The sequence below is a fragment of the Topomyia yanbarensis genome, chromosome 3, assembly GCF_030247195.1.
Source record: "Topomyia yanbarensis strain Yona2022 chromosome 3, ASM3024719v1, whole genome shotgun sequence".
Lineage (NCBI taxonomy): Eukaryota > Metazoa > Arthropoda > Insecta > Diptera > Culicidae > Topomyia > Topomyia yanbarensis.
Genome location: NC_080672.1, coordinates 290,607,223 through 290,626,478, shown reverse-complemented (window position 1 = coordinate 290,626,478; position 19,256 = coordinate 290,607,223). Strand labels below are relative to the sequence as shown.

Sequence of the window (19,256 nt, the reverse complement as noted above, 5' to 3'; positions counted from 1 at the left end):
TGACCGTCTGCCTTATTCTGCGCGGCGTGTGACGTGAGACGGCTAATCTCACCTCACTTCATGTGACTTTTCTCACCTGATTCTGAGAGTCGACTCGGGTGAGGTGAGATTCCCCATTGCGGTTAAATGGGCATCTCACGTCACCTGACTCTTCTGAATCGGGTGAGAAAAGTCACGTAGAGTGAGATGAGATTAGTCGTCACACGTCGCGCAGAATAGGGCCGCGTGATTCGGTTGATGGATCTTGGTTTAGTTGAACAGTTGGACGAATTAATTTGAACTGCTTATGAAGTCCCATGTTTAAACGGAAAAATATATCTAGATTCCTCCAGTTCTTAGGCGCCAATGATATCTTATGAACAAGGAGATATTCGGCGTTATTCCGCGCGGCGTGTGACATGAGACGATTAAACTCACCTCATTTTACGTGACTTTTCTCACCCGATTCTGAGAGTCGACTCGGGTGAGGTGAGATTCCCCATTGCGTTTAAATGGGCGTCTCACGTCACCCGAAATGACTCTTCAGAATTGGATGAGAAAAGTCACGTAGAGTGAGCTGATATTAGTCGTCTCACGTCACACGTCGCGCAGCATAGGGCCGATTGTAAAATGTAGATAAAACTTTGGCCTCGTTTCCAAGATTCGAGTAATCCATCAAAACGAACCAGTTTTTTCCTTTCATATTTTCGTTCCTTTTTGGAGGATGGCTAATGCAAGCTTGAAATATCCTCGAAACTATCCCAAAAGTAAAAAAAATGACCGAAAACTTAGAGCTTTGTTCTCCGTCCATCATCTTTTTCTTACCTTACTAAACCATCAATATTCCCAGTTGCAATGAAATCTATTGTATATTGCAATTAGTCGATGTGTGCAATTGTGTTTAATCAAATAGATAGGTAGGGATTCAGGCCTATTTAAGAAAATGAGGGCTGATGAAGAAGCACGGCAATTCATGATTACTTAAGCCATCAGCTACGGTGAGCGAAGAAATGAAAAAAAGAAACGAGTACATAATAGAAAAACTTTTTCTCTTTGTTATGAAAACTACCTAAAGTACCTCGGAAAGATTTCAAATATCGGAAAAGTTTGGTCAATATGGATGTAGATCTCGTTGTTCTAAAGATTATAATTTATCCGCTTATCTAAGGGACTCAATTTCTTCTGAAAACAATATTCAGCTAAACCTATTGATTTTTGTAATGTAAATAAGTTCATTTTCTTAACCTTTAAGCCCCAGGCGAAACTAAGAATCGCGATACAATTCTAAAAGCTTCCGCGGATGATTTTGGATCGAAAGAATAGACAATATAATTGCCCGTCAGTCTCACTTTTAGTAATATTCGATGTCTAAAGTGTGTCTAAGAACAAAACTGTGGACTGTAGGTAAAATCAAAGTTTTCAATCAACAACTTAAAAATAAAATGTAGCTCTGGACATTCTTTCATATCATAAAGTTTTAGAAATACCGATTTTTTTGAAGAAAGTTATTGGAAGAAACATTACTGTGCTACGATATAGATGCAAACACCACCCTTTTACGTACCCCCTGATCAGTGAAGATACCTTTAAGGTTAGAGAACGGATACACGCAGAAAAATATATATTTAATTAAAAAATAAACCGCTTCGAAATCAACAAAATATATTTTTGACTCAGGGCCTAATTGCAATTTTATTTGATTCAAAAAATACTTATTATTAGATTCTAGGCAAATGCGTGTTGTTTCTACAATAAAGCTTAGAAGCAACTTAGTGTAGGATCAATAATATTTTTATTTGGATCGACCAACATTTTGGAACCAACACTGTCCGATATTTGAATCAAAAAAATAAAATGTTTTGAATCAACAATTCTCTGTAGTTGGATTCAAAGACCTAATATATTAAATTCTGATATGTACTTTTACTCTGCGTGTATGACACTTCATTTGTTGGACACATACGCATTTAGAGGCGGTTTATTCATTGTAGAGTTCTATGCAAATGAATTCACTCACACTACTTGAGGGTTTGTTTTCCTCCAGCTATCATTTGTAAAACTATCAGTCAATTTAAAGTTTGAAATCGTATGTCTAAAGTATTTATAATGGTGTTTAAATGCTCTGTGTCCCTGTGAAATATATTCCGTAGATCACAATACTGGTTGGGTTAGATCCACCATGCAAATAATCCGACTGAAAAGCTTTTTTTTCGATTTGTTTTCCTCCATCTATCAAAAATTATGATAGGTGGAGGAAAACAAATCGTTGAACACACTAATACAGTTACAGATTGTCAACTCTTTATATATAAAAGTCAATGTTTGTATGTATATGATTTATGGCCTCCTAAACAGCTTAACCGATTGCCGTCAAAATTTATACATAGTAGGCATTTGCTATGGAGCGTGTTTGTGTGCTATTGGTTGGGAATTATCTGCCCGCCAGATGGCGCTTCGGAACAAATTGTGTTTTCCTCCTATTTCCTTGAAAGTCGCAGCAACGTTCGATGGGTATTAGCACAGAGAACAGACATATAAACTAGAACAAACTTTCCCGAAAAAATGTGTAAAAATTTAAATGAAAATACGTTGAAAATCATCATCGCATACTTGTATGCGTGATTCACCATTGTATCCAAGTTTGCATACAAGTCCTGTATAGCGATTGATGGCCGATCGAAGCGCCGACCAGTAGCAAGTTGCTACTTACTGTTGTCATTTCAAAGCGACAGTTTAATTTCTTACACAAGTTGAAAACTTTACTTGTATGTCAGTTCTCAGTGGTATTAGCTAGTACTCTATATCATTAATGCATTCTTAATACATGTATGTCATACATTGCATGATATCTTTTGTTCCTGATATACATTTTTTATCGTTTGTTCATTCCCAGGTGAAATGTTGAAAGCACAACCAACATCGTCCTCCAGTCATAAAATGTCATCTTCGTCGGGTAGCTCTCGTTCCCGTACTGATCGACCGGCATCGTCATCATCATCACAGCAACAGCAGCAAGGGCTGGGGATTGGCGGTGGAGGTGGTAGTCATTATGGGACGAGTAGTGCCGTTGGCAAAATGCAGACTGCACCACACCACGGTAGCAGTCGGTCCGGCATACCTTCGCAGTCGTCTTCGACGTCGGCTCGTCCTGGTTACACGCACGAGGGTACACGGGACCCTAAAAGTCGCCTAATGGCCAATGCGACAACGGGCGGATCCTCTTCAATGAACCCGTACACTCAAAGTAAAATGGATCGTCACGGCATTAGTCAGAAAGGTCAATCGCATGCGGATGGCAAGAATTTGTCAAAATCTCAAAGTTCCATGATGACATCGTTGTTCAGCAATAATCCGGATGTTACTTCAAGATCATCTTCTTCAACCATTAAACAGCCTCAGGTATCCTACGGATTGCATCCCCCCAGCTACAGTCAAACGATGAGTGGTCGAAGTAATACTTTGCCTCCGACTGAATCTGTTTCCGTCCCTAACCAGCAGCTAAAAAATCCATTGCAACAGAAACCGGATCCCTCATTCCGGCTAGTTGATGATAATAATCGATTAGCAGATCCTATGAACATTTGCACACCGCCTAAACAAATGAAAACTTCATCGATTTTCAGTCCTGATTGGAAAGACATGCAGGTAGATAATGCTAACGCTAATATAAGCAATTCTACCAACGCTGGTAGTGGTGGAAAGGCTCGCTCTCAAGGCAATCCTCCTGGTTTGACGAAACCCATTAAGGAGAGTCCTAGCAGCAGGGAAAAGAAGCCAATACTGCCATTATTCACAGATCAGATGTCGCAAAAACAACGTTCAGAAACACCTAAGAAAGATCGTCGTTCAGAAGCTGGCTCCAGCGGAAGCCACCAACCCAAGTCTGCCGAGAAAAAATCATCTACCTCCTCCAGCTCCTTGAATACTAGCTTGAAGAGATCGTTGGAAGCTCCGACGATATCTGGTTTGCACGCTAGCAATACGATTGATACTGCCGATCTTTTGGGTATTAGCAAACTTCCCAGCACTGGTCAAGTACCGATAAAAAGATCATTTCCTAACAGCGACCAAATTCGAAATGACGACGGAACTGATTTTCGGGAATCAAAGGTACGAAAAGTGGAAATATCTTCTCCATCGGATCAATTATTCGCCTCAACTTTCGATTTGGCGAATACTTTCGACAAGCAAGATGATGGGTTTTCCCTATTTTCGTTCAATGACCCAGGATCACTGTTGTCGCAACCTTTATTGAGTGATTCCAAACCGACCATCAGCAAAAGCATTTTTCCTAGTACGATTAATGGAATAGAAACCAATCCGGCTCTAGTTAGTAGTTTGCTAAAAGAGAGTCTTTGCAGCAATGAGAGCAAATTCGGCACCCTAAGTAGTACTACTAACAATAGCAGTAGCACAGCGATTGTGACTACTACGGCGAGTTCGTATGTTGGAGCCGTTTGTTCTCAATCGTCGTCGTCGTTATCCAATAGTGCTTCTTTAACTTCTAGTATGAGTACATCTTCATCAGCAAATCTAACGTCCAATGTACCTGTCACGGTGAAAACCGAGCTTCCGCCAATAGACGTGAATGCTCCATCGACAATCAGTAGTATACTTGCTCAACCTGTAACTTCACTTCCTGCAATGACTTCGGCATTGTCTGCTACTGGTTCAATGAATGCAGGTGCAGGTGCTTCTGAAGCACCTGCTGTTCGAACCGAAGTCCAGACTCTCACAGGCGATGCTCTCGTAGTTCCTACCAGAGGTGACGAAAATCATCGCATAAAATCGGAAAAGAAGAAGAAAAAAGATAAACACAAGCACAAAGAAAAGGACAAATCGAAAGACAAGGACCGCGAGGAGCGTAAAAAGCATAAGAAGGACAAAGATCGCCATCGTGATCGCGACCGGGATAAATCTGACCTCAGCACTGACCCAACACCTGGTCCAATAAAAATTAAACTTCCCAAGGATAAGCTGAATCTCCCATCGCTTCCCGACGGTGCGGCTATCAACAATCCCCCGCCATCCGATACTGGGCTGAAAATCAAAATTCCAAAAGACAGACTATCTGGTTCATCATCGCTTGGTGCCCAAACTGCGGGATCGACCACGAGCGGAAATGCCCCCTCCAGTTCTTCTAGTGGTGCAGTACCGGCACCAAGTTCACTCAAATTAAAAATCTCCAAGGACAAAATTGATCACTACAACATCAGCGCTGGTGGTGACAATAGCCATAACAATGGCTCAGGATATGTTCACAACACCGCGAATAGCAGCAATACGAGCTCTCACCATGGTCACAGTAGCAAGAAGAAAGATCGCGAAAAAGATCGTGAAAAAAGCAAAATTAGCAGATCGGCGGTTTCCGCTGCTTCAATGGAATATAATAAGCAAAACGGCAACGGCGGTGGAAGTGCGTCAGTCAGCGGGCAGTCCGGAAATTTTCCCAGCAAATCAGCTTCTAGCAAGGTAAGTGACGATTTGTCGTTGTTCTTTTAATAGTAAAAATTCTGAAAAAAAGTATTACTTTGAACGTTCCACTACGCAACGTAGCAGCAATGGAAATGGGTAAAAGCTGAAAGACATACTGTATATATGGGTTATCATCTGTTATCAACATTTTGAAATTATCATCAGACTCTTCCAGATCGATTATGCATGCATGCATGTATCATTTAAACTACATCGATATTTGGCTAGGCGTACGTTAATGGTTTCAATGCATACCAGCATTTTTGAGTTATCTTTAATTTTTCTGATATGGTATTTCAATGAAGACACAATATCTTTCTTTCAGTTACTTCTGGAGTTTGTCACGTTTATTTTTATCGATATAAGTAGGTTGCAATCAATTTAATACAAGCTAAACAACGACAAATTGAATGTCCGAAAATGTTTTCACGATTCATTCAAAATGAATTTTTCTCATACAGAAGGGATTACTAGTGGAAACCAAATGCTCACTTCATGAAAGGATTCTTGAAAAAGCGTTGACAAAACTGCGTATTGTTTTTCATGTGATAATATACTGACTGCCAGTAAACTCATGTTGACATAGTAACTGTAGTATATAAAGGGAATTTTCGAATTTGATTAACATTGTCACGAACCAAGAAATTGAATAGAATGGTATCAAATAAATTACGTTTTAAAGAAAACTTTTAATTATTTCTCCAATTTTATCGTTGCTGTTGAACTTGTCTGAAAGAAATATTCCGGTTGCTTACAACTAATAAAACGGGACTCTAATCATTCCCAAGCCCACAGTACTAGAGTCCGACAAATTAAACTAGTGAATGTGTTCCTCTTTGAATCCTTTTATGAATGTGTAATTTTAATTGCAAGTATGATGGGTGCCATGCGTCAATATGAACTGAAATTGTTTCCTTTTCTAAGTATAATTATGGATTTCAAAGTGAATACAGTTATCATACATTACCATTTTGATTAAAATCTTTTGAAGTCGTCTCTAGCTAGTTCGGACCACAGTTGATAATCAACAGTGTCTAAGGATGCAGTCCTCAATCTCCTTCTATTTGGTCGATGTACGGCAACGGATTCTATGTTATCTACGATGAATGGTTCTCCCAGTTGCCATTCGTGGTTTATCCCCCGTCTCCGAGTCCCGTCTTCCTTCTGCACTTCGTTAATGGTTCGCCACATATTTCGTTTGAAAATGCAGGGCGTCCAACGTAGGCGCAATTTCCTGTAAGTTTAATTCTTCAAGTTTCTCAATGTGCGGCGTTTTTGGTGGTCGCCAAATATACGAGCTTATCAACCACTTAGGTATCCTTGCTGTCAGTCGGTATAAGCGGTGAGAGTAAACGTACTTCTGGAAAACCTTACCACTCATAGCAATCCTTCTAATCACACCTTCCAAAGAATAGTTGAACAGTAGACAAAAGAACCAATAAACTACGTAACCCTATCCGAATCACAAATGTACTGGATAGTCTTGGATTGTGTTTCGACGTCGTCTCATCAGAATCTGCTATCGTCTTAGCATCAAATTGACACTACATCAAAACGGATGCTTCGAGTTCCAAAGAAAACAATGGCTCATGCGTCAATCCCCACAGAAAGAAGTTCAGATTTACCTAAAGAGATCAATGGAATTAAAACATGTTTCAACTTAGCTAGCTAATGCGATATACACTATCTTATATTTCTCCTTAAGAAGAAAACTGAGTATATTATACTACCTACGGAAACAAATAGGTAAAACTATTTTTGTGTAAGTCGTGGATTTCGTTTTCGTCTCATCATAATCTGGTCCCTGATTTTCGGACGTAGCACTTATCTCGACTTATTGTTTCGCAAGCAATAAACATACGAAGTGTCACTCGGCCCTCCGGGCTTCCGTTAAAAAGTCGGTTTTCAGAGCAATTGCAATACCTTTCTATTGAGAAAAGCAAAAAGGTGCAAAATCGGCAAAGTCCCAAAAGTCGATTTTCATAAAATAAAATTTTTGAGATAACAAAATCTCGACGCTTCGTGCATTTTAAAGATGTTTGGCATCAAAAATACGAATTCGATTTCTGAAATTTCATGGGGTCCCCCCCTTGAACAAAAATTTTGAGCTCCGGCTTATATGGGAATTTCATATGTGACCGGACGGTATAGTCTATATTTTTTAAGCGATCCGTACGAAATTTTATAGACATCTGTGGGGATATTATAGCTCATTTCGTCGCTGTTGTGCTATCTTATGACAAACGCCATTTTGGGGTGAACTGAGTTAGATATGCAACATTACTTGTATAAAAAATCTCTACAAAGTGGCGTTTACAGAATTTTGACATTCTGCTTGGTTACTGAGATATAGCGAGAAACGTGCTGAGAAATTTTTATTTTTTTGCTTCAAATGACTGTGTCTGAAAATTGGATCAAATTATCTTGATGTATAAGATGTTTTTATATGTGAAACTATCTGAGAAACACAATGGCATAATCATTTTCAAAACAAAAATGCAAGAATTGTGAGAAAAATGCAATTTAAGTTTTAAACTGGAAATATAGCATATTTGGCAACACTGTATGCAAAAATAATTATTTTTTCTAGATTCCCTGACTCATTTCCTTCAAAATGCATTTCACCGCTTGTTTATAGACCAAATGAAGCCAAAGATATGAATAAAAGTTAATAATTGATGATTTTTTTCTATGGAAAATTTTCCATGCACGATTATGACACGCCATACAAATTTTGTCATCAATACACACCTATGACACGTGTAAGACCGACTTTTGTTTACATTTTTAAAGAAAACTCGCAATGTAGTTAACCGATTCTCGTAATATTTGAGAGATTAATGCAGAATAGATAGAAGTACCATTTGTCTTCTTTGAATTATTTATACAATTTATAAGTTTCAAGATATTCAATCTCAAACTTTAAAAATCGTTTTTCTCGAAATGTGCAAAATGGCGCTTGTCATAAGATAGCACAACAGCGACGATTTGGTACTAAGTTTGTGACAATCGGCCCAACCATTTCCGGGAAACTGATGTGAGTTCGTTAATTTTGAAAGATGGCTGCTTTTCCCGGGCACTTTCGGAACCGTCTATGGTGGTCAATGTAGTCAACGAAAGTTTGGTTGGCCGTCGATGACCTAGAACTGCAAATTTAAGTTGTCTGAGAGACATTTTAGCGTAATTTTTACCTTTTTGCTTTCATCGGAGTATCGGTTTGAATCGCAATTTGCTATGTGATCGCACGCCACAACCCGTGACTCCAGGACCGGAAGTCGGATCGGGATGAAATTTAATAGCCATTTACAGACTAAGTTTGGTTGAATCGGTCTAGCCATCTCCGAGAAACCGATGTGACTGTTCTGCATTTGGATACTTCCGCCGGGGCTTCCGGAACCGATGATGGTGGCCAATGTGGCCAAAGAGATTTTGAATGGCTGTTAGTGACCTAATACTACAAATCGAAGTAGTTGTGGTTACCTTTTTGGAAAAATTTCACCTTTATACATTCATTGCAGAATTTATTAAAATCGACATTTTCTGCGTGATCGTACTCATCACTCTGTAATTCCGGAACCGAAAGTCGGATCCATTAGAAATTCAATAGCAGCCTATGGGAACGTTGTACCTTTCATTTGAGACTGAAGCTCCGCCATCTGAGAAAAATGAGTGACATTTTTGGTCACATACACACACAGACGCACATACATACACACACATACATACAAACGCACAGACATTTGCCGAGCTCGACGAACTGAATCGAATGGGACATGTCACTCGGCCCTCCGGGCCTCCGTTAAAAGGTCGGTTTTCAGAGCAATTGCAATACCTTTCTATTGCGAAAGGCAAAAATAGATTAAGGAACATTTCGTAAATATCATCTTACAACTCGATATGCACTAACACAAGTGACGGAAGGTTATCGAAAAGTTTCATGGAAACGGAAAATTCCAGTGATGATGATTTTCTTCAACGGGTTTCGAGAGTTCTTTATTTGTTTTTTGGCATTAGGATGAGCGACAATAATTCAAATCAAAGATACTACTGGGAAGTCACTTTTAGAAAAAATCGATATCGAAGTAAAGTTTGAACCATGCACGCATGCACTTCAGAGGTAGCGTGATATCAAGAGCTACAATTTCAGTTTTTAGTTCTCTGCATGTGTTATCAAAAACATTGCGAAACATAAAGTTCTAAATATTCTCAATCTATATAATATCAGAAAAGAGTGATAAAAGTTATAAGAAATGTCTCATCACACTGTTAGGTGGATTAAAAACGTTTTTTCAATAATATTCGGTTGTCAATTCGGTCGAACGCAGCTTTTAAGTCCGTGTACACTGCATCAATTTGTGCCTTTTCCTCCAACTGCTTGGTGCAAGTTGGTGTGAAATCCAGAAGATTTAAGCACCATTTACACCTATTCGATCCATTTTAATGCCGGTTCAGTACCGTGCACGGACACCAATAGTCGACATTGGAACCAAAGAGATAGCTCCTGGTTGTGTTCGGCAAATTAATGTAGAAAAATTTTTTTTTAAATTTTGCAGAAGACCTGAAACGAAAATTCATACGATAAACTGGACCAAGATAGAATTATACATCATCTGGTCGAAAATCATTCAATATCGGCCTTAACCCTTTATGTCCTAGCATATGTAATTTCATAACCAAAAACAACACATTTCTAGATCATACTTGTTATACAATAAAGGCGTCTTCAAACTTCTGGTCTTCGTTGAACGTTAATTAATACCCAATAAATTATAATGTGTATACTCAATCTTCTATTTTTATAAAATTCAATTGTGTTGTCAATTGTGAATATCAAAGTTGGAGAAAATGCAAAACAAAATATGAACAATACTGTTTCGGATTGAGAACAAATGAGATGTGTGAAAGATGTGACTCAATGCGAAAAAATGGAGGAAATTGGTGAAATAATTACGAAAATTCTGCTGGTAGTTCAAGGTATGAAATTTCATACGCTGGGCTGAACCGATATCTTTTTCCCTAAGGCGAAATTATTTCCTTTTTAGGAACCGGAGGGGGTTTACAACATTTTCGCTGATTTTGACGTTGAATCTGTGCATTCAAGGCTAACAAATTCTTAATACGTTACAAATTATACCTGATTCCAACCAGAATATATTTTTATGTAAGATCACGTAAGCAAATGTTCTTTGTCTTAAAATAATTACAAAGTTTAAGGGAAAGATGCAACGAACCAATCATGAGACGAAGCGGCATGAGAGAGGGAGGAGTGCAAAATTCATTCAAAAAAGCTGATAAATTAATGATCTCGCAAGGCTGAAGATATTATTCAAGACGGCACCGGTGGTTGAGTGGTAAGCGTGACCGCCACTCATTCCAATTTGCCTGGGTTCAATTCCAGCCGAGGTCGTTGAGATTTTTCTGAGGTGAAAAAATCCGTGGTCACGTCTGCCTTCGGAAGGGAAGTAAAGCCGTTGGTACCCGATCTATGAGTTTGGTGGATCGATATCTAGTCCAGATAGTGAAGTCACCTCTCTGGCGTCGGTAAAGAAGAAGTGATCCAACTTCTATACTCTTATGGGATTTTCGATTGATTGACACCGGTGTAGTGGATTGCACTGGTTTTGCACTTTCTAGCAGAAGTGTCAATGGAACATACCCAGTTTTCTGCACTTCTGCTAGAAAGTGCAAAATCGGTGCAGTTTCAGTGCACTACACTACACCGGTGTCAATCAATAGAAAACCCCATTACTAACAAAAATATCCTCCTCCTGTGATACTTGTGGAGTGCGCAGTAGTGTATACGGCCTCTAGCAAAATCAAGTATCGGACTAACCATTCCTTTCCTTTCCTAGCGCGATCTACGTTCGGGCCTGGCCGGCGCCGGTATTGATCAATACTTTAGGATTACCAGGAGTTGCACATTGAAAGATGTTTCGCTACTCCCAAGCATGATTATCTACTTATTCTCTTTGCAACTTCAGCTAGTCCAGATCGATAACGGAGTAGCAGCGAGGGGTGGTCGCATAGGCTCAAGCTCAACCAAGGCTAAAGATATTATTCAATTTCATGCTAAAATTACGTATATTGCCCAAATTTTCTCTGCATTGATTTTTTGATACCCTATCAGCCCAGCGTATGAAATTTCATACGTTAGTTTTTTTTCGCAACAACACGTTTTAAAGTGATTATTTTGTTTTTCCCATACTTATTTGAGCATAATATGACGGTTCTCGAAGTATTGTGTAAATAACCAAATGTCTTAACATAGCTGGGTTATAATGGGCTAACTTTCAGGCAGACGCACCAGTACACAGAGTGCGCGCGCTCAGAAAATCAAGCGGAAGCGTCTTTGGACATCAACGCTTACTCGTTCAGTGACCCATTCACGCGACTTCAGGAGGGCCAGACACAAAGCGTTTACCTTCGTTTATAAGTGAAACCTAGTCCTATCAGAATAATCTATTTAACATAAATAAAATATTTGGCCATAGGAAAGTTATAGGGGTTCAAAAACATGCTAAAAAATCAATATCAGCCAAGATGCTTTACAGTTATTTGAATTCTTCGGAACAGTTGTGTATTGTAATAGTAAAAATACCAGTTGTGTATTGTACTAGTAAAAAACACCTGCTGTTTCGGACCACCGTGCTGTATGTAAAAATAGGAAAATTATGCTTGTTTCAATACGTTTTATTCATAATCTACACCATTCTAGTATTTACGGAAAGGTGTTATTATCCAAACATTCAAAATCGTTTATACGGGTAATGGTCGATTTCATCACCCCCGCTTAACATTCTAACCAGATTTTACGCTCTGGTAAACCTGGTTTAAGGGGGCGTCTGGTGTACAGGGAAAAAATATTCGATTTATTTTTTATCCACTTAATTGTTAGTATTGAACCTCTAGATAAGTCTCCCGATATCTCGGTGGTTACACTGAACTTCTTTTGTTTTAAACAACCATGCATTCCACATGCGTATTTGCTATAACACACGATGATTTCAATCTATGGGCAACAATTTTCGAAAAACTGACAGTGATAAAAATACAGTGTGAACAACACATTCTTTTTTCCTTGGTGCAATTTGATGTGGGACACCCTTTAATAGCATTTTCTATTCTATTCTATTCTAACCCTTACACAGCCAGTATTGAAAAGCATCCTGGAAAATACTGCAGTTATTCTGTAGTGTTTTTCTTGTCAATATTAGTTGGGATTGAAGATGTTTCAAAATTAGACGACAATTAAATTATTCATTTAATGAATAAGTGAATTAACATTTTTTGTAGAATCTTAAAGAAGGAAGAAACGAGGACAACCGTACCGACCGTTCAGTTTAAAGGGGATATAATAAATCGTTGTGAGTGACTTTGCTAAGAAGGTTAATGTCACTCCTTTGGTCCTTTGGGATGGGACAGAGGTATTTAGACCTTGCTCTGGCTAATAAGCCTTGGTTAAAGCGTCTTTACTCGCTCTTAATTCGCGGCCGAGAAATCCGGATGTTTTTTTGAGCTATTCTGGCTGCTCCTGAAAACTAGAAAATCTGACCAGCAACAATCGTACTTTCTCTTGTCCTAAGGAAGGGAATCACGTCGTAGGTAGTGCGCATAATTCGTAAAATGATGCGCTATAATGCGCACTATCTCCGACATGAGGGATTAGCACCAAACAAGCGAAAAAACGACTGTCGCCGGTAGGACCCTTCAGCCCTCAACTGCAACAATAATACTAACGAACGAACCAACGAATTTCAGAAATAATCTTTTAGAAAATGGCAAATAAATCTGACTCACGTTGAATAAGATGGTCCAGAATGCTGTCATCTACATCTCTCGTGATGGTGGCCTTGACACTCACACACAGAATACTTACGATTTTCTGGATTCCAGTTGTAGTTGATGTTGCATTCAATCGAGCCCAGGAAATCCCTTATTGAGCCCGCTATCGCTTCAAACATTTTTTTATATGTTGAACACTCCGGAGTGAACGGCTCTGTCGGGTTCAACGAAACCTGCAGCCAGGAGGTCGCCGCTAGGGCCGCTTGCGGGTGGATGCCTGTGGTCGTATCTACTCAAACTCAGTCCGCTTGGTCACGTGCTTCTAAATCTAGAGAAAATTTTCAATAGGACGCAGGTAACAATGAGAGATTCTCTTTGAGGTCTTTCTCTTCTGTTCATTACTCGGCCATTTCAACATTTACTACTCTACACTTTGCATAATATTGTAGTAAAAACCGTCGGCTTTCGATACGTACTGGAAAATTAGTACAAAGTGTTGTAATGACGTCGTAATAAACGAAAGAGAAAGTAAACAAAGAGAGGCTCTCAATGTTACTTACGTCCTATTGAAAATTTTCTCTAGAAATGCAAAATTGTTCTCTTCATCAGCTGAGTTGTTGAAGAGCAGCGAACGGAAAACTTTTTTTTCTCAAAAACGTGTCAGGAGCGAAAAAAAACACCTTCGTCGTCAGAGGTTGCTGTGATCGATTGGGACACCCTTTAATAGCGTTTTGCTCGAAACTGCGTTTTTTTTTTAAATTAGCGAACACGATAACTTAAAAACTAATCAACGAATTGACTTGATTTTTTCATGAGGATGCCCAATATGTGCAGCCTGTCGATGGACCATAGATACAGAAAACTAAATAAAAAAAATTTTCTTCCTATTATTTTAAGCAAAAAGAGCGAATTTTTGCAGTAAATTATGAGATTTTCCGGTTTTCATGAAGCCATTTTCCGAAACTTTTTTCTCTCTTTTTGTTGTTCATCGACTAACCACAAGTCTAAGCATTACAAAACTTATTGAATTTTCCATATCAGACAATTTTATCGAGAGTTATCGTGTTCGCCGCGGCGCTCCTCGACTTGGAAATGGTTGGACGTCTACTCTTGGAACGCTCGTGCTTTGTGTGACTGAAAATATTTTTTATTCGTGCACAATGAATGTATAAACCGATCCTAACATTACACAAAAGATCCAATGTTGCCTTGCCTTCAACATCGTAAAACAAAATAATCCCCTTAAATGTTAATCGATGGTGATGAAATCAGCCCCGAAATGCTTAGAAAAAAAACCCGACCCGACCCGTCCTGGAATAAACATTTTTAAAGTACCTGACCCAATCCTTAGCCGGTAATAAAAACCTGAACCCACCCCGATGCATTCGGGTAATCGTTCGGCATGGGTATCGGGTAAAATACCCGTACCCGCTCATCTCTAGAAGACTCCTGAACTGAAACAATCAGGCCCGCGCTTCTGAAAATTTAAAACTATTTAGTGTTTGCCTTTCAATATTCAACTCTAGTCGAATGATAAAAACAACTTTGTAATTAACGATACTTATATTTTCTTGATTTAAAAAAACTTCGCTTTTAAATTTTGTGTGTATCATTAACAAACTTGATTTATTTATTTTTTTTTCAGCAAACTGTGCAATCCACACAACAGCAGCAATATTCCGCTTACAATGTTAATACACCTAAGGTTGCAGCAGCTCCACACCATCCAGCTAGTTTCGATTACATGCAACATGCACAGGCACCAACGCTTCAGCAGCAGCAACAGTACTTCAACCAATTCGGTACATTTAATGTCCAACAACAGCAACAGCAGCAAATGATGGTCAATAATAATGCTACCAAGATTCCTAGCACCGTACTACCGCCTTATTACTACAACTCTAGTAATCAGAATAATGGTAGCAATTCTGCCAAAAAATAGCTTTTTCGCGACAGTTTGGTTTCATTCGTAGCTAGGACGTGTAAAAATGTGAATACAACTAGGCTTCCTATATTTGCTCTTTCAAGTTAAGTTTCTCTCCTTGCCGTAGGCGTTTCTTACAGTTGTTCAGACAAACTAAGTAATGTATGCAATTTTTTTTTATTTAATCACTGTTTTCCTATTCTACTGAGCAAAACATACAGCATAGTAATTATATAATAAACTACTAAATGCCCATAAAGCAATATTTGGAGTTTCGATATTCAATCACATTTGAGAACATTAGTCTTCGACAGTGAAAGAACGAAGATATTACGGTCTTCGATAACAGTGCAGTAAACCTTTGATAAGCTAAATAACATCAAGGGCATGATTTGATCAATCTAAATTACCCCTTTCGTGATATACTTCATGAAAAGGCCAACTACACGTTAATAATAATAATTATGAACACCATACGATAGATAAAGAGTGGCATGTGTAACAAAGAAGCAAATTAAAAGAAAACTTGCAGATAGGTCTACAAGTAAAAGTAAAGTCTGAATCTGAGAAGTGAACACTTTAAATCAGTAATAAACAGCACCTATCAACACCAGGCCTGTATCTGTCGATTCGTGAAACTATATTGTACTGGTTAATATCTGAAACAGAGATGAAGGTAGTTAGAAAATTGCAGTGTTACCGTTCATTGTGCACTACGACTGAATAGTGAACAAGTGCGGGTGACCGACCACATTCGGTAATCAATTAAAGGTTCATTTGCTGCAGAATGTTACAAATTTATCAATAGTTCATCTACTCCGAATATCCTGTCTGAAAAGTAGGGTTACTGCTCCCTAATTCATCTTAGCTCCTCTATTCATCCTACCCATTTGAACACATTAGTAGGGGAAAGTGAGTCAATATGAGCACCCTAAGGTTGAAGGCAAATATATCTGCAGCAAAACATACAAATAATCCCAAATTTCCCTCTATTTGTAGAATACAACATATTCTTCACATGCAGTTATTAAACGTGCTGCAGAAAATTCAAAAACCTTGAAAATAATCGTTGTTTGTAATGATCAATTCTCGACAAACATATATTACGGCCTAAAAGCCAACTGTCAAAATCCACTTTGAATGGAAATTCCGGACAAACCGTTACACGCCAGTCACAGATGTTTGTAGTAAACGAAAGAGAAAAGTTTTCTCTTTGATAAACTGTTGTGAACTGTGTTCGACTAGTAACGGTTTGTCTGGAATTTCTATTCAAAGTGGATTTTGACAGTTGGCTTTTAGGCCGTAATCATGTTTTTGTCGAGAATTTTTGGCTTGGTAAAAACCTTGTGGGGCAAAATGAGCAATCTTAAGGGGCAATATGGTCATGTCGCAAAAATTTATATTTTATTACCAAATTTAAAATTTATTTCGATTGTAATTAATAAGAATCTTATTTTCCATTAATTTAGTGACATTCAGTTGCCAATGAAGTTCATCTTTTGGTTTTTGGCAGCATTATTGGAACTATTAGATGCAAATTTCCATTTAGCTTAAATAATATTTTTTGACTAATTTTCTCGAGCAAATATTATTATTCACCGTTGGTCGTCAAACGGTGGGATAACAAAATTCTCACAAGTTTCCTATCTCATACCTCCACGCGAGACTAAGTCTATTGATGACATTTGGTCCTTAGTCCGGCGACGACTGGGTGCTATCAGCCTTCTGCCGATAGTAGCAGAATGAGAGGGTGCGAACAGATCTAGTCGAGAAAACATTGCCATAAAAATGAATAGTTGATCGGAAATTAGCCCCAATACGACTAATCTGACTAGTATCTATGATCACGGGTCAATACGTATTGAAAATTCGCTGCGTCTGTTTTTATGAACCTGTGGCGATTGGCACACCACTAGTTGCCACTCACACTAAGCAGAGAGAGAGACGCACGACGACCAGAGAGTGAAATCATCAGAGAGTAGAAAATAACGTTCGATCGAGTGAAATGTGAAATCGCTTCCAAATAAAAATAATCAAATATAAGCGATAACGAGTTCATTTATTGTTTTCAATTTCCGCTCGTGCTTGTCCACCACATTGGTGACCCCGAAGTGATAAAATCCGTAAAAAATATCAACCGTTTTTATCAAGTTTTCCACGTTTAAAGTTTCTGCGCAAATATCGAACTTTTTTTTTCAACCGAAAAGCGAAAATGCCAAATGAAATGGATGACCTAAATGCAACAGTGACGGCGTCCATTGCTATCAAATTGCCTGACTTTTGGAAAAGCGATCCGGCGATGTGGTTCGCTCAAGCCGAAGCGCAGTTCGTGCTGGCTGGTGTAACTCGTGATGCAACAAAATTTTACCACATAATCGCAAAAGTGGATCAGAGCGTTCTATGCCACATTTCAGATTTAGTTGCAAATCCTCCTCAAAATTTCTATGCTATATGACAAGTATCAGGCCATCAAGGACAGGCTGCTGAGCCGTTTTGAAATGTCGGCACAAGCTAAAATGGAAAAAATACTGAATTCCTGCGATTTGGGCGACATGAAGCCGATACATCTACTGGCCAAAATGCAGGACCTGGCGGCTGGACTAAAAGTCGACGATGGTTTTTAAACCGGCTCCCCGCAAATGTCAAAACAGTTTTGACGATTCACGACGGCACACTGTCCAAGTTGGCAGAAATGGCAGATAAAATGGTAGAATCTTCCCTCTCGCATATGCATGTGGCAGCCACGAATTCGCAAACAGCATTTCCCAGTCAGGAGGAGCTTGGAGAGCAAATCGCATATCTCACTGCAGTGATCCGGAAACTAAGAGGTAGAAGTGAGAGAAGCCGGTCATCTTCGCGTGCTCGACAAGGTACAAGCGACCATGACAGCATTTGTTGGTACCACAAAAAGTACGGTACTCAAGCACACCAGTGCCGCGCGCCGTGCTCATTTGAAAATTCGTCAAAAAACTAAGTACCAGCCCATCTGCCACGGCGGGGTGGGCTTAAACAAGGAAAGCCGCCGCTTAAGCGTTTTCGACAGGATTAACAACGTTCGTTTTTTAATCGACACTGGATCAGATGTCTCGATCTTACCCGCTACCAAACAAGATAGAAACAAACCACCGATTCCGTTTGTTTTGCACGCGGCCAACAAAACAAACATAAAAACTTTTGACAAACGTTTCCTGCACGCGGATCTTGGACGCCGCAGAAGATACTCTTGGAACTTTCTTGTAGCTGATGTTAGCACCGCGATCATTGGAGCCGACTTTTTGTCCCATTTTGGACTAACGGTGGACCTCAAACATCAATGCATCATAGACGGGCTAACACATCTCAGAGCTACAGGCGGCGTAGTGCATTCGCCTCTACATGATGTTACAACTGTCAGTTATGATCATTCATTCCGGCACTTGCTTGAAGAGTTTAAGGTTATAACACGTCCGTCAACACTTCGTGCTATAACTCACCACATAATTACAAAAGGACCACCCGTCGCATGTAAAGCACGAAGGTTGTCACCGGATAAGATATCATTTGCCAAGCAGGAGTTCCAAACTATGATGAATCTTGGTATCTGTCGCCGGTCCAGCAGTAGTTGGGCGAGCCCACTGCATTGTGTGCCCAAAAAGTCTGGAGGGCTACGCTTCGTAGGAGACTATCGAAAGCTGAACCATTGTACTATACCGGACAGATATCCAGTACCACACATACACGACCTCCTGAACGCTCTACACAGTAAGTCGATATTCAGCACACTAGACCTTGAACGAGCATACCATCAGATACCTGTGGAAAAAGAAGACATACCTAATACGGCCGTAATAACTCCATTCGGCCTTTTTGAATTTACCAGAATGCAGTTTGGCCTGTGCAATGCAGGCCAAACATTCCAACGATTCATGCACAGGATTTTCAGAGATCTCGATTTCGTGGTCATCTTTATCGATGACATATGCGTCGCTTCATCATCAATTGAAGAACATTATCAGCATATGCGAATAGTTTTCGATCGACTTCGTTCGAACAGTCTAGTCATTAACTTGCCAAAATGCAAATTCGCGCAACAAGAGGTTGAATTCATTGGTTATTT

General features: G+C 39.3%; 1 protein-coding gene across 1 annotated transcript in view; it reads left to right on the top strand.

The window, feature by feature from the left end:
- The window catches only part of LOC131693334 (cyclin-T), a 37,773-nt gene extending 21,816 nt beyond the window's left edge, over positions 1-15,957 (top strand). The window contains exons 8-9 of the mRNA XM_058981056.1: positions 2,873-5,451; positions 14,882-15,957. Of these exons, the coding sequence (XP_058837039.1) occupies positions 2,873-5,451; positions 14,882-15,178 (2,876 nt within the window). The 3' untranslated portion in view covers positions 15,179-15,957. The remainder of the gene's footprint in view (positions 1-2,872; positions 5,452-14,881) is intronic.
- The last annotated feature ends 3,299 nt before the right edge of the window (positions 15,958-19,256 follow it).